The following is a 14,886-nucleotide window of genomic DNA, read 5'->3' on the forward strand; positions in this document are numbered from 1 at the left end:
TGTGAAATATAACAAAATATCTGAGGGATGTTCCGAGGGACTGGATTTTCCGAGACTCAAAATGGTCCTGAAGCGGTTTTCACCCTCATGTATCATTACACAATGTGTCACCGAGAGAGAATAAAAAATTGATTTTTTTTGTAATTAATATAAATTATTGGCAACCAAAATTTTAGACTTGGTGACCATTTTGTACAAAAAAAAAAAAAAATTGAGGTTGGAGTGCTGAATAGTGGATGGCATTTATTTGAGAGGCATTTTAATCTATGGAGGGGTGTAACTTATTCATACATGTACATTAAAGTTCATGTAAATATGGTATATACTAGCATCTTCAAATAAATTAAAGTTTTACCAAAGAATTTTGCCTTTGGACAAGGCGGGAATTCTTCCTCCTTCACTTGTTTATGGATGTAGATTTTTAAGAGCTCATGATGCAGTTTCTTGAAGTCACTAAATCTTCGCCACACTGCAATCTGTTATTGTATAAAATAAAACAAAATATTAAGTTCTCTGTATTGGGTCCTTTATAATGGTTAGATTCTTAGAACTACAATACTTATTAATAAAGCACTCTTTAGTTGAAATTTCTCTCTTATTGATGTTTCAGGATTTGCCAACTTGCTATGTCAGGGAGACAGAATTATTAAGAAAATCCCAGTTAGGACTAGACAGGAGTCTACTTGCATTGCACTTGCTTTCTGACTGTGTATCCGCGTATCCTCTAATCTCCTTCGCAGCCGTTATTAGGGTAGTCACACAACTCTTCTTCCCAATAGTGGGGACAGGTGTTGCGTGACGACCCGAATAACAGCTGTGTAGGAAACCTTGTATCCACGCGCGTATCCACAAGTTTGCAAATAATTAATAATATTAAGATCAGTTTCTGCATAACTATTTTTAATGCGTATCCGCGTATCCACTTTATTTAGGGATATAGCTTTGAAGTGGCAGGATGTTGTGCAGATAAGCCAAGCAGGTAATAATTTTACATGAGTCTTACTGTATGTAAAGAAAATGTACAAACCTCAGTTGCTCCTTCGGGAAATTGCTTTTGAAAAACCTACAGAGACAAATAAAAAATATATTATTTTAAAGTATCTTGGGAGAGCTATGTCCATAATCTGTCCTGGCCTGCCATACCATGACTGCCTAGCTAGATTTGGTCCGTCCACTCTGCATGATAGGCGTCAAGAACTATGTACTAGCAAGCTTTTTAGTAGTATATCTTGCTTGCAAAATAGTTTACACAGCCTGTTACCTCCCAAGCATGGAATAAAACACGAGAAGGAAGCGCATATATAACCTATCATACATGTGCACAGATCATTCCTGCAATGCGCATCCGTGCTAACAATGCCTTGGAAAAGAAATAAAAATTACTTGTAGATAATAGTTTTCTTTTCTTAGCAGGGAAAAATATTTTATATATTTCATATTATTATCGATACTCTTAGATTTCATTACTATTATTATGTAAATTACCTTGATAATTTACGCAATTTAGCCACTTAGCTGCATTATGTAAATTGATCTACAGTGTAATAAACCAAATCTCCATCTATCTATCACAAATCATGGCGAGACAGACTCCATAGCACGTTTCTAAAGATGGATATTATGAGAACAAAATGAAATATTCCTTCAATTGGCACAAATAGGAAAATTCTTATCAATGGTGTCTGCCAGGGCGTCAAAGCTTACGAAATGACCATGAAAAAACGCAATGATTCATCACCTTGGAAGTGACTTTGTACAAAGTGTGACCTGCATAAGCTCTCCGTGGATCCGACACACTGAAAAGTCGTACCCATTGGTCATCTGTGTGCGCCATTTTTTCCACGGGTCATTCCAAGGTCATTTAGAAAGCTTCTGTTTCTGTTTCTATTCAATCTCGTACCCAGAGTCCTCAGGCTTTTTGGTCAGCGGGGCGGCGCCGGGATAATGGAATTTCTTATCCCAGAAAACGTGGGATTCCGAGCACATGGGCATTTTGTCTGCGCATGCGCGTAAAGAATAAGAATTTGAGTGGTCGGCGCCATTTATTATTTTGAGCGCGCTTCCACTGGTTTTCAAGTGAGCGATCTACGCTTTTAGAAAGATTTTTTCAGGAGAGATGAAAACATGTAACAAGTTTACATACATCTCTAATACTATGGGTACTCGTGGTGTTTGCTGAGACTTCGGATGAGGATATTTGAATGATCAAAGTAGGAACAGAACGAGAAAAAAGCCCTAAGAAGAGGAGTTTGACATTTGATTTACCGAAGTTCAAGATGTTCACATCAGACGACAAACCTTGAAGGTTAGTCTTAAGATGTTGAAGCTTTATTGTTATGAATCACAAGGTTGTATGTTGAGACGATCGTCAGATACATGACCATATGAAAGAAGGGAATTTGGAATTTGAGCTTATTTTACTTCAACTTCGAAGTTAATTTGCGTATAGTTGCCGGCGGCCCCCAAGCTTCAAATCACTTCTAATAACATTGTCTTTTCTTTCTCTTTGCAGTCGCTTAGGAGTCTAGGCTTTAAAAAATGTTCCAGCTTTAGGATTGAAATGCTCTTAGTACAACCTCTGGCGAATTTTTACTTGGAAGGTTTTGTTGGATTTTCCAAGTCGTGGCTCATGACAGTCTTTGGTGTAGTTGCTCTCCCAGTCTGTTGTGCAAGGTAGGTAGTCATATATCATTGTCACAGTTATAGTCTCGTTTCAATTCACTTCGACTTTGGCCCCTTTGTTTCTGTGTTTTAGTGGGAATTTTTATAATTGCATTTTTTGTCTTCAAGCGCTAACTTGAGTAAAAACTTACGTAGAACTCGTGTATTTCATGGTCCCCAAATCCCACACCACTATCAGTTCATTGTTTATTTATTTGTCTTTCGATCTATCCAGTTTATTTATTCAAGAAAAATGCGTGCTCTTTTTCTCATGAGGTTAAACTGCTGCCGTTTTCTGTGTGTTCATGTAGTTTTCGAAACGAATGGCGTCAGCTGTATTCTATCGTGTTTATTTCATTAGCATGCTTCTGCCTTGCGAACTGAATTTTGAATCAAAATTTAATTTTACAGGCTTTATGAAGGGAAACACAACAACAGAGGTCTCACGTTTACTTCTTACAATCTGTGCCTGATGCTAACACTTTCTGTATAGGTTACTCATGTTTACCGTAAAGAAAACTGGATCACTTTTTGGTCCTTTCCTTGTATTGCTAATGTCTTGTTTATACTTCTTCAGAATGTTACAATTCATATTTGCTCTTGCAACAACTTCATACACTGTAGAACGTAACATTGGAAATGCAATATTATTTTCTGTTATAAGATAATGTTTACAAATTGTGAACTGAAAACTGAAGATCATCCTTTGACCTGGAGACAGTCTCAATGTGTTTCCATACACTGAAAGATGCAGTTGCACAAAGTGACTGCAACATTACAGAAAAACACACAGTGGTGTGATCAGGTCACTCTAATTAGGATAAAATCTACTTGCTCTTTCACAGGTAAAAGATACAAAATTGAGATGTCAATTGGACAAATGACTGTATTTCAAATTTTCAATGAAAGAGTGAGAAAGGTGATTCAGCTGTATAACCTTCAATGTTACCCATAACAAAAAGTGTTGAATACTTCTGAGTTGTACACGTAAGTTTTTACAGAACAATAATTGTGTATACACATAGTATACCTGACCAATGTGATAAATGATAATTATAAAATCCAGATTGTTTTAATGTTACTTTAACTTAGTACTCGCTGACACATAAAGAACCAGGTGTATACATGGGTTTCGACAAAATTTAAAACTCTATAACCATATTTGGCATAGGCTGGTCAATAATGCAACCTGCTCCAGCAGACATTTCTGTTCCTTGCTTGTCAATGATGCAGATTATTAGGTCCATTAAACAACCCTGCATCAATCTAGAAGTCCCAATGGTACTATAAAAAACAGATTTTGTCTTCCTGTCTGTGTATTTATATTATTCTGATTTGATATCAGTTGTGTAAGAGCAGGGAGGGGAAGTGGGCAATTGTGTCCATGCTATATCAACAGGCCCTTCATGTTTTACTATTATGGGTTAAATGAAATTTTTAGGGGCTAAATGTTTTTAATAATAATTATTATTAGTGCTGGTTGATTAACTGCTGTCTTTTATTTTATTTTAGAGATTTAAAAGAAAAATCAAAAGGAAATTGACTGGCAAATCACCCCAGGATATGGCAAGGAAGAAGCAGATGATAAATTTAAGAAAGTGAATAAAGACAGTTTTGTTACATGATTTATTACAACTGTCATTATTAATAAATATTTTCACCGTTAAAAATTCTTACAAAGTGCATTTGTTTTTGAAATCTTACTAATAGTGCGGCTGTCTATGCCGATGACTAATTCACCTCTTCTAAAATTTCATTGGCCAAGCGGTCAAGCTGACCAGCCATTAGTCGAAGCTGGGCAGCCACCCACTTGGCCTCAATCACAGATTTCTTTACTTTTTTTGCTTTAACTATTAGTTCTTCCTGTCGGATTTTGATTGTGGCTTCCAGTGCCAGTACCCTGTTCTCCCTTTCCTTTAACTCCTCTTCCTTTTCATAGAGTTTTATAGTTTGGAGGGCTCCCATCACTTCTAAGTCAAAGCCTCATAGTTTGCCCTCATACGAGTTTCATTACTCCTGATTCCACAACATTGCAAGATATGAGAAAGAGGTAAACAAAAATCTCATTATTTTATTAAGTTATCCAATTTTCATTCAATCTTGTTCCCAGGGGATACCCTCTCTGAGATTTCATAGATCACAGAAACTATCAGTCCTACAAGTTGTTAGTTATTTGGCCTGTAATAAGAGTCTTTGTCAGACTGACAGATTGTCACATAACTCCAATAATTTAATAGGTTGGAAAATAAAGTTGCAAAGTATGTGCATTTTTCATCTGCAGGTGAAATGATCAATGAATGTAATTTTTGTTGGCAAAAAAATTGATTAATTTAGCCACTGGGAGGAGGGGGTGGAACTGGACAGGAATTTCCATTCAATAGTTTGTATTATAGCAGGAAGCTCAAAAGTGTGACTAGTTTTGGTTTACATTTTTCATGCCTGCATGCAAACCATCCATTCAGGAGCTGAAGATGTCTTGGTTTCTGATTGGATTGTATGCAAGCACAAAGAATGTGAATTAAAACAAACTGGTCAAACTTTTGGGCTCTTTGCTGTCAAGAGGCTAAGGCAAAAATGATGGGAAGAATTGCTTGCAACCCAAAGCTCAGTCGAGAAGAAGAAGCGTTATTGGTTTGTATTAATAAGAGGCAAGGAGCTCAACCTGTGAACTGTAAGGGATGCAGTCAAGCATTCAGCTGTTGTGTCACTTGCCGAGGCTTCAGCTGTTAGGTAACAGGCTGCTTATTTATTGTACTCACCCCTCCATGGTGCAATTCTCACCAGTTGAGGTTTTAGGCAGTTTGACCAAAATAAAGCATTTGAATTTTAATGAATTGTGATAACATAAACCTGTGTTAAAGACCCTTTCCTTTTGTTCAAAGGATATTTGGAAGAGTTAAACTACTGCCAACTTTTAACTTCCATATCTGATGAGGCTGATTGCGAATAAGTTTAAGGTTACTTACTCCGTAATTTTTCCTCCAATTCTACCAAGCTCTCATTGGATATAAGTATCATTTCTTTAGTACTACCGATATCTGACTTTTCTTTACTCGTCATTGACCTTTTGTGTTTCGGTAATCGTCCGCGCTGGTTGAGATTCATGTCAACAAACTTTTAAACGAAAACATAAACTTGTGTTAAATTTTATTTTTCGACAAAATTGCTTAAGAGTTAACTGCTCTTGCAGTTGAAGCTCTAGAAAATGTTTACAGGAAAGTGAGTACTACAAATGTTCAATAATAACTTGAGATAGCACTAACATGATGAAATGACTTTCCAGTACGTCTGTGTTCTTCAACAGCTATTCTGCATCCTTCGCAAATAACCTCATCTTCATCGATCGCTTTAACCATCTTTAAACAAGACTCAAAGTTGTTTATGTACGCTTTAACTTTTTGAAAGTTATTCGGTTGTGACTTTCTTCTGCACACCACACAACCATTTTTGGACTTTCTGGCGCTTTCACCCAAGTTACCAAGGGAAAAATTACAAGAATGACAAGAAAATTTTTCTCAAATACTCGCACCATTATTGAATCGTCTGTTGAATTTTCTGCGCGGAACGGGCGCATAGCCAGCGGTTAATCGTATGAAAAAAAGGGCCAAGGGACATGCGCAGACAAAATGCCTCTCTGCTGGGATTCCGGTCTTTGTGCGCATGCTTAAGATTAAAGCGGAAGTCAAATGCCCCAAAATGGCAGCTGCGTTACTGTTATTGGGCCTGAAGGTTTTATCGGGCCTTGAAAGTGTTCGAGAAAGCCAAAATTGATTCTACACGCGATCAAAAGGAACTGGATTTTTTAACGTAAGAGCGGATCAAAGCAACTGGATTTTTTTTCATGTAAGACTGAGCGAAAGGTGGACTTAATTCGACGTTGCCACAACAGACAAGTAACATATTTCTTTATTATTGTTTATACTTACAAATAAAAAGGAACCATCACGTCTCCTCTCACAGAACTGAGCAGCTGACTGTGTATTAAATTTATGTTCAAATTACCTTCTCCCTTTCCCTTAACAGTTTATTTCCAAATGGGATTCAATGAACACATACATGTTACCATTTGAAAATAATTTAAATCACCCCTTAATATAAGTTATATTTACTGTTGTAAATTAAGTTTTTTTTCGTCTCAAAATTTTTTTAATTTTATTGGACTGAATTGCGTGCACGCTTTTCTTAAAGTGCCGAATTTAAGAATGTCATATGTGTTCGAATGCAAGCTTAAGTACAATTTCAACATCAGCATATTTAATACGTACATGCCATGAATTCAAGAGCAGCTGTGAATTTTTTTTTCTGAATAAACATTCCCTTTGCCTAGCTTTTGGCAAAATTGATAGAGAGTGCTCACATCTTGCATGCTTCTAGTGCTGTAGAGTTGCTCCCAGGTATACTAATAATGTATCTAGAAATAAAATGAAGTAGTATAACAGAGATTGGATAATTGTGCCAACAGGCTTTGAAAATAAGCTAAGGATAGTGAGTTGTGTTGAGGTTTAATTTGTTAGCTATTCTGCCTAACCACAGAGTAATAGTTATATATGAGAACTGTATGGAGCGTGGTAATCATGCCACCTCTCATGATTCGGTAAATTGCATTATAATGTGATTGTTGAGAGACTGTTGATATCCTCACTATGGTACTTCATTTAGTCAGCCAATTTCTATACCATGTATATAATCTCCTTAGTCTGTTCTTGTATACATGCAATCAAGGTAAAATAATTTAAAACTATCTTATGTGAGTTCTCTAATAAATTTGGGTGCAGTGTAGGAAGCACAGAGAAGGGGTCAATAGATTGGGGAAATTGGGTTTATATTAAATTGACATAAATTTTGGTGGGGCCTGACTTCATCTGGTTGTGGAGTGTACACTTTAACTAAGAGCTGAGTCAGATAGCTCAGATACTGACACACATTACCTAATGTATTCTGATTGATTAGGGCACATTACTGGTAAATTGATAATTTCTGAATGATTTGCCATTTCTTTTGAATCGGCTCGATGGTGATGTGATCATTAGGTATCACACATTTACTTGACTTCAGGCAAGGGAAGTATTATACTCAACCAACACTCTGCAGCTGAATAGTATAATATAATCTCTTCTCTGATCTTGCAGCTCTTGCTTTGACGACAGATAATTACTATTGTCAAACTTCCCAATATCCTGAATGATTGGCACAGTGTTGTGAGACCTTTGCTGAAGTCTGTGTAAATTATACAGCGCTTGTGGGAATTTGTGGTCCCTTGACAATAAATTATGTTAGCTAAGAACTAAAACTGAAAATTGTCAAACGTGACTCTTAGTTCAAGCCTTTCCTGGCCTCTGATTGTCTATTAGGCCACAATCTAAGTCATCCAGCATATTGCATAATGTTTGTGGGACTGGACCAAGCCTAGTGAGCTGCATTGATCAAAGGTCTAGAACAATAGAAATACACATTCAAAATAATAATTCAACATCATATAAATTTGTCATACCATCAGTTACAAAACTGTATCTAAAGATGTTTCAAATTTCTTTTAAGCTTGTTAACAGAATAAACAATAATGCTAGTGATGTTTCTTTAACCCATAAAATATAATGAATAGTAATTTATTAATTTTTTTTTTTTTGGGGGGGGGGGGGGTCTAACAAGCATTGACTGTAAAACTTTATGTTTCATCTATAATCACTCTATAATTAACAGTTTTGTTAACAAATTATACTTAAAAATTCTATATACTTGATGAGATAATGGTTACACATAATTTTATTAGTTACCCCCAACAGGGAAGGGGAAGGGAGTAAAGGACCCATTGGAATCCTTGGAATGTTCAACATATATATTTTATAGACTTGTCATACTTTAGTAACTATTGAATGTAGTTTTTTTTACAAGCTAGTATTGCAGTGTCTGAAAGTTTTTTCTTTTGTTTGGTTATCAGTGCAAAATAACAATAAACGATATGATTCACTAAGAAGTATAATTTCTATGCTAAAACCTGCTGGCTACCACAAATTTCTTGCTAATATTTACTAGCAATAATAATTACATGAATGAATATTACATGAAGAAATGATAGAAGGGGTTGTTTTCACCAAATTATTCAGTAAAATCCATCTACTGCCAAAATAATTATGTTAGTAAATTTGCCAATTACAAGTGGAGTGTTTGATAAGGATATAATTATGATGAAAGTGGTCACTTTCTGCACAAGGCTGTGCAAGCATTATCTACAGGTCATATGCCACACAAACTTGGGGTACTTGGCTTCCATGTTTATGTACAACAGGTACACTTGCAGTAGAATGAAATCGAACAGGGGCCTTCTCCTGTATCTCCTCAATAATAGCGTCCAATTAATTGAACCCTTCAAGGGAAAACTTGGTGTTCTTCCTTATAACATATAGCACAGAAAGTCACACCACCGCTCATCTATTTTTTTAACAACAAATGGTACTTTAGACATGATTTCACACTTTGCAACAGCACAATTGCTTTGGCCTCTCAACAGGAATATTTGTCTGCAAGGGAACCCACAGTTTTCTTGTCTCATACTTTGTCAATGGAGTATTTGCATGTTTTTTCAGATGAAGGGAAAAATAATATTTTAAAAAGGTTGGATTATTTTTACTTACATATATATTAATGTACAGCACATTAACAGAGTACAGTTAAACTATCATTACCTTCATCTTTATTTTAAACTCAGCTAGTGTACATTATTTGTTGAGTTATATAAAAACTCCAAGCAATATATTATGTTGTAACTTTTGTATATTTTAAGATTGAGAAAGCTTAATATTCATAAGCCTCATATTGATTTCTTTTATTGAGCCTCCACTCCACTACTTGAGTTTTTTTCTTTTCATTGTTTGTCTGTGTACATGTGGGAAATAAATAAATGCAAAGATTTTAAGGTACTTCTGCATTTCGAAGTCCAGCTTCAGGCTTCAGTATTATCTACACCTGTTTTTTGACTTGTCAAGTTGGGTGGCTCTTCACTGTCACAGTGTGTTGACTTTCTTGCAGAGAAGATGGTAGTAAGTAACGAACAACAAGTCTTTATTCTCAACTGCCCCTATACTGTAAAAGTAATCTTTAAATCTGTATGCACTATTACATTTGAGATTAAACTTTCATCTGAAGGTAACCTAACACCACGGCCCTTTACACTTTTTAGGACGTAATTGTTCTTATTTTGCATGGAACATGGAACAGTTAGAACAAAATCTGCCAAAATTCTCAAAACAAAATCTCTCAAAATTTAAGAAAAATGTTCAACACACCATTACCTCCGCCTCAAAGGGACAATTTTTTCTGAATTATTTTTCTTTGGCAAGCTGGCCATGGGCCGTGACTGACAAAAGTGAAACCTTTGCTCTCGTGTGCGGTGTTTGATCATCGTAGAGATGTCTTCGGCGTTTCCCTTGTGGCAAAACCGAGAGGGAATTAATCGAAACGGCAACCTGAGATGGACTCCACTCCACACCAGATCAGTCATCTCCAAATTTTTATCCACGACAAGGTTTATAGGTGTTGAAGAACTTCTCTATTTTTCCATGATAACCTTCACTAGTAAGTACTGTAAGTAACATGTTCGAAATATTTAGTACGTTGACGACACCAATGTCCTCTCTAATACGTTTAATGTTTCCATACTTGCGAACGGCTTCACCAATTCGTTCTCCTACCGCTTTTCTCCCAAACTGACTGATATAATGATATTTTCCGAAAATAATCTTTTGCAGCAGCGACGGTAATCAGTTTAAACTGCTCGCATTTGGCCGTGTCATTTTACCGTCGTATGACAGTAGTGGCAAACTTCCTACGATAAAACGGCTAATGTTTAGTCGGCTCGAAATTGTTTCACTGACATAATTCAAAACCCGTCTTTGAATTGGAGTCCTTCTTATTTTAGGTATGAAAAAAATAACATAAAATAACCGTGACACACACATAAAAATTACAAAACAGCGAGTTTGACATTTCAAATCTCCCTCCAAAACAAGGAAGTTGGTTGGGGGGTTTCCGGTTTGGTTAACTTCCGCAAATGACCAACGGACTTCCTGTCGGTCTTCCACTGTTATGCAGACAACCAATCGAAAAAATTAAATTTTTCCATTATCCCAGAGTCTCTCCTGGCGCCGCCCCGCTGACCAAAAAGCCTGAGGACTCTGGGTACGAGATTGGTTTCTATCAACCTCGTTCCCAGGGCCGTCCGCGGGGTTAGCCACGACCAACCTCGTTCCCAGGGCCGTCCGCGGCGTTAGCCACGACGAACAGCCCTGGTACAGGCTGATCTATCGAGCATTGCCATTGTAAGATTAGCAAAATTTAAGACAAAATTCTATTAGTATTTCTGATTGGTCACTACATTTTGCGCTAGTACCCAGGTTCTTCTTACACGCGCGCGAACTTAAATTTTGTAAACAAATATGGCTGCCAAAGTTTGCTTCGCTTTGTTCTAGAGATTTGGATAAAAAAAGCAGTGTTTATACGCCTTTCTGTATCAGGGTGGTGTATAAAAATAGCAAGGATCATTTTTAAGAGCAAAGAAGCTTTGCAGAAAATTTCAAGTTTTGAAGCGATCGAAATTTTCCTACGCGCCATCGTATTTTTTTGATCCTGCGCGAAGGATCAAAAGATAGATTTGTTATAGTTGAAGGAAAATGTTTATTGTTAAAAGAAGAGGTTTTGCTCTGTCGGTGGACGGCGAAAGTTCCGACGGCTTTGTCAATCGAGAAGGTAAGAAAATTCAAATCTTTATGTATGCATGCACACTATAAGTGTTTTCTAGTGTTTTGTTTTTTGAAGAGGGAGCAATTTTCTTTAAGTAACCTTTTACGGACAATAGCAGGCCAGTGTTGTTATGTGAATTCATGTGGTCGGTAACATAATATGCACAATAAAGATATCGTTCCAAACTGGTACACCGCGGACCAAAACGATTCCTTAATTATAGGGATTTAGCAGATATTTAAGATTTCATCGTTTTCTAGTCAAATTGAATCGAGTGATTTTTTTTGTTGATCTTAGGTTCTGTTTGAGGGAGATGCACATTAGAGCTGTTTGAAAACAGGAGAAATATTTCAAGCCAAGTTAGCTTTGTGTCATTTTTCTGTATTTGTAGCTCATTAATTCAATAAATTGGATTGAAAAGCTCATTTTTAAAAAAATTCTGTTATTCCCAGGGTGATAACTATTCTTGTACACATTAAGTTGTCTATTTTGGTTTTTGTATAAACTCAAACTAGGTGCTCAGCTCTGATCCATGCAACTGATATTGATTTACTAGTAAGAGAGTCAAGATGTCTTTCTTTTTCTTAACTTAATCCAAGAATGCATTATAATTTTTCCGTTCGTTTTGGAAGGGATAGGAAAAACATGAACCTCTCATAAATTCCTGTTAACCACACTAATTCTTTTGTTTTAAGAGTGCAACCTGTATTTTTTTCAGGGAAACCACAGCAGTAATTGGCTGGGTCTTATTTGATATTGAAAACTAGTAATAATCAAAACTGGATTAGGGAGTGCGTTTTATGACCTCAATCCTAGGTTCTCTCTCCTTTGCCAAGTTGGTGATGATGAAATTTTGTAGAGGGTGGGAGGGGGGGGTGCCAGATACGTGTCCCAAGAGCCTTTCATTCATGGCAATCAACATTGGTTGCCCCATACAATCTTAACTCCAATCTGTATTAGGAGTGAGTTCGTTCTATGTTGAATGCAATAAACGTCATAAGTCTAATTATCCAACAGAAAAAAATGTTTCCCTAGTCCCTAGTCATCTGTAACTGGTTTTAAATTAAAGTTAGTAATTAAAATTGAATGAAATAAAATCAAATAATACTAGAGTATAAATCCTCAACTGTCCCTGTCAAAATCTTTACCAAAACAAAACCATCAGGCAGTTATCCCAACGGTTTTTTTACACTTTGCTATATGAGAGAGTAAACTTGTAGTAAAGTTGAAAATAACACTGACAACAATAATTATTAAGGAATAATGAAATTTTGTGTTGTGCAGTACTGATGATACAACTGAAAAATCAGAGAATTATCTGTGAAGTGTAAATTTCTGGGTTGGAAGAGTTTCCTTCCACCACAAAAATTTTACACTGCGGATTTTATTCTCTGATTTCTCAATTAAGGTAGGGGCCTTGCTTCAACCCATTAACCTTTTGTCCTTACGAGCAAAAACCCAATTGAAGAAGTCAGTAACGCTAATCACTACACTGCTGCAGCCTCACCACTCCAGCTTACGGATAGCACTTCATCTGCACAGTCCTAATGCATTAATTTTTACACAACAAAATACCTACCATGTATCATTTAATAAGCATTCTGTAAAATATTCCTTACATTTCATTTCATCATCTTGTTTTTCCAATAAAAAAATAGAAGTTGCAAGAGTGCTTAACCCTTTAATCCCTACGAGTGCCATTTGGCACATAATGCCACAACTCTATCAATATTTGACAGATTTCTATGAATTTTTCACACCAAGATGGTCTTGTGAAGATCTACTCATTAAAAGGATAAAAACTTAACCCCCTCCCATATGTGATATGGTTGACCATCCCCACAACTTTTCAACTTTTTTCCCCTGGAAGTTGTGGGTCTTAAGACATCTCTCATATTAATGAAGATGTTAAGACCTGCAAAATAAGCTATATTTAGGGGTATACCTAATATACACAAGGATTGGGACGTTTTCGAAGTTCTAAATTTTTATGTTTTAAGGCCATTTACCTCAAAGCCATAACTTTTCTCATTCATAATTATATCAGTTATGAAATACACTCATGGGTAGCGTTAAGGACGGTGCCTACTAATACTGGAGTATTTTTGTGCGGTTTATGACTCTGCAGGAAAAGCAGATCTTAGCATTTAGGGCTATTGGAATCCAAAAAGAAAATTGGGGGTAACCACGCATTTTTCAGAGAAAATTAAGCAACAATATCTCTAAAAAATGCTAAAATATAAAGCAATGTATGGGATTTTTCCTAAATTGAACCTTAATTGGGGTCTTAATTATCCCTGAAAAATGCGTGGTTACCTCCAATTTTCTTTTGAGATACCAAGAGCATTTGGTAAGTTCTCCTTTCTCCGCATAGCTTTAAACCGCGCAAAAATATCCCTGTGTTAGTAGGCACCACCCGTAGGAAACCCGAGTATCTCGAGATGCGCAGAACGTATGCGCAGTAACAATAGTAGGCACCGTCCTTAAAATGGTATATCATACATAGACATTGAGTTTGTAGACTTGGATCTGGAGAAAATGTCGTTTTGCCTTAGAGGTTAAAGGGTTAAGAGAGAGTTGAGTGTGCATATAATAGTCCTCTTCTGAGTTCACAAAATGTTGAACTACTAATACTTTGAAATAATTATTGCAACTTAAAAGCATTTTATCACTTACATAAATAAAGAATATTTTACATAAACCCTGGACAGAATAGAAAAGGAAATGTTATTAAGTAATGTTTTTACGCGGGATGACCTGAGGGCATACCATGTCAAAAAAAGGGCTCCGTAACTTTTTTTCTTTTTTTTCACGGTAGCTTAAATCTGAACATTAATTTATTCATTAAACTCTCCCCTCTCCTAGTAGGGATGTATTGTTTTGATTGTCTTCAACAAAAGTGGGCCAATGAAAATTCATTATTAGCGTGTATATCACGAGGAAGGGGACCCCCTTATCCCTACCTGTTTGACGTCAAATCATCATTTGATTTATTCATTAAACCTGAATTAAATTCTGCTCTTCCCAAGAGGGGATGTTTTAGTGGCTATTGCAGTGGCCAGATTGTTTACATGTTTTAGACTCAACTATGCTGTTTTTAAAAAGAACATTAACCCTTTTGAAGTGGTAAATCGAAAGAACAACTTCTAAGAAGCATTTGACAGTTAAAAAGGTGGAAATTGGACAGTTGCTGGCGAAGAAATCATGCTTTGTTTGGCAGTTGCAGAACCACGAGGACAAGAGGTCATTGATAAGCTAAAACACACGTCACATCACTCTGTCGAATTGATGCTTAAACACTACTGGAAATCCACTTCACAAAAAGATTAGAGGTTCCGATTGTCAATTTTTACTAAAAGTTTTCATTTAGGAAAGCTTTCTTCCTGTTTTCTTTTTCTTTTCTTTTTTTTTTTTTGGTGAAACAAGTAATTTGTAATCTTACACTTTTATTGAAATTACATAACCATAATAGAATGGAGTCAGTCCACG

At 36.2% G+C, this 14,886-nt stretch overlaps 1 protein-coding gene and 1 long non-coding RNA gene across 6 annotated transcripts in view; one reads left to right on the forward strand and one right to left on the reverse strand.

Annotated features, from left to right (window-relative positions):
* The window catches only part of LOC146489067 (ribosomal protein S6 kinase delta-1-like), a 50,446-nt gene that overhangs the window by 12,388 nt on the left and 23,172 nt on the right, over positions 1–14,886 (reverse strand). The window contains exons 2-4 of the mRNA XM_085105847.1: positions 1,739–1,880; positions 1,028–1,063; positions 356–476 (exon numbers count right to left, since the gene is read on the reverse strand). Of these exons, the coding sequence (XP_084961973.1) occupies positions 356–476; positions 1,028–1,063; positions 1,739–1,834 (253 nt within the window). The 5' untranslated portion in view covers positions 1,835–1,880. The remainder of the gene's footprint in view (positions 1–355; positions 477–1,027; positions 1,064–1,738; positions 1,881–14,886) is intronic.
* On the forward strand, positions 1,970–4,344 carry LOC146489068 (uncharacterized). Of its 5 annotated transcripts, none has more exons than XR_014863939.1 (4): positions 1,977–2,305; positions 2,513–2,673; positions 3,507–3,648; positions 4,174–4,344. It is a non-coding gene; the product is annotated as an uncharacterized LOC146489068 (long non-coding RNA). The 5 variants fall into 5 exon arrangements; XR_014863942.1 differs by having other exon boundaries at positions 1,980–2,305; positions 3,507–3,580; XR_014863938.1 differs by having other exon boundaries at positions 1,970–2,305; positions 2,513–3,648.

Source organism: Pavona decussata, unplaced genomic scaffold (genome assembly GCF_977016875.1).
Source record: "Pavona decussata unplaced genomic scaffold, jaPavDecu1.1 SCAFFOLD_6, whole genome shotgun sequence".
Lineage (NCBI taxonomy): Eukaryota > Metazoa > Cnidaria > Anthozoa > Scleractinia > Agariciidae > Pavona > Pavona decussata.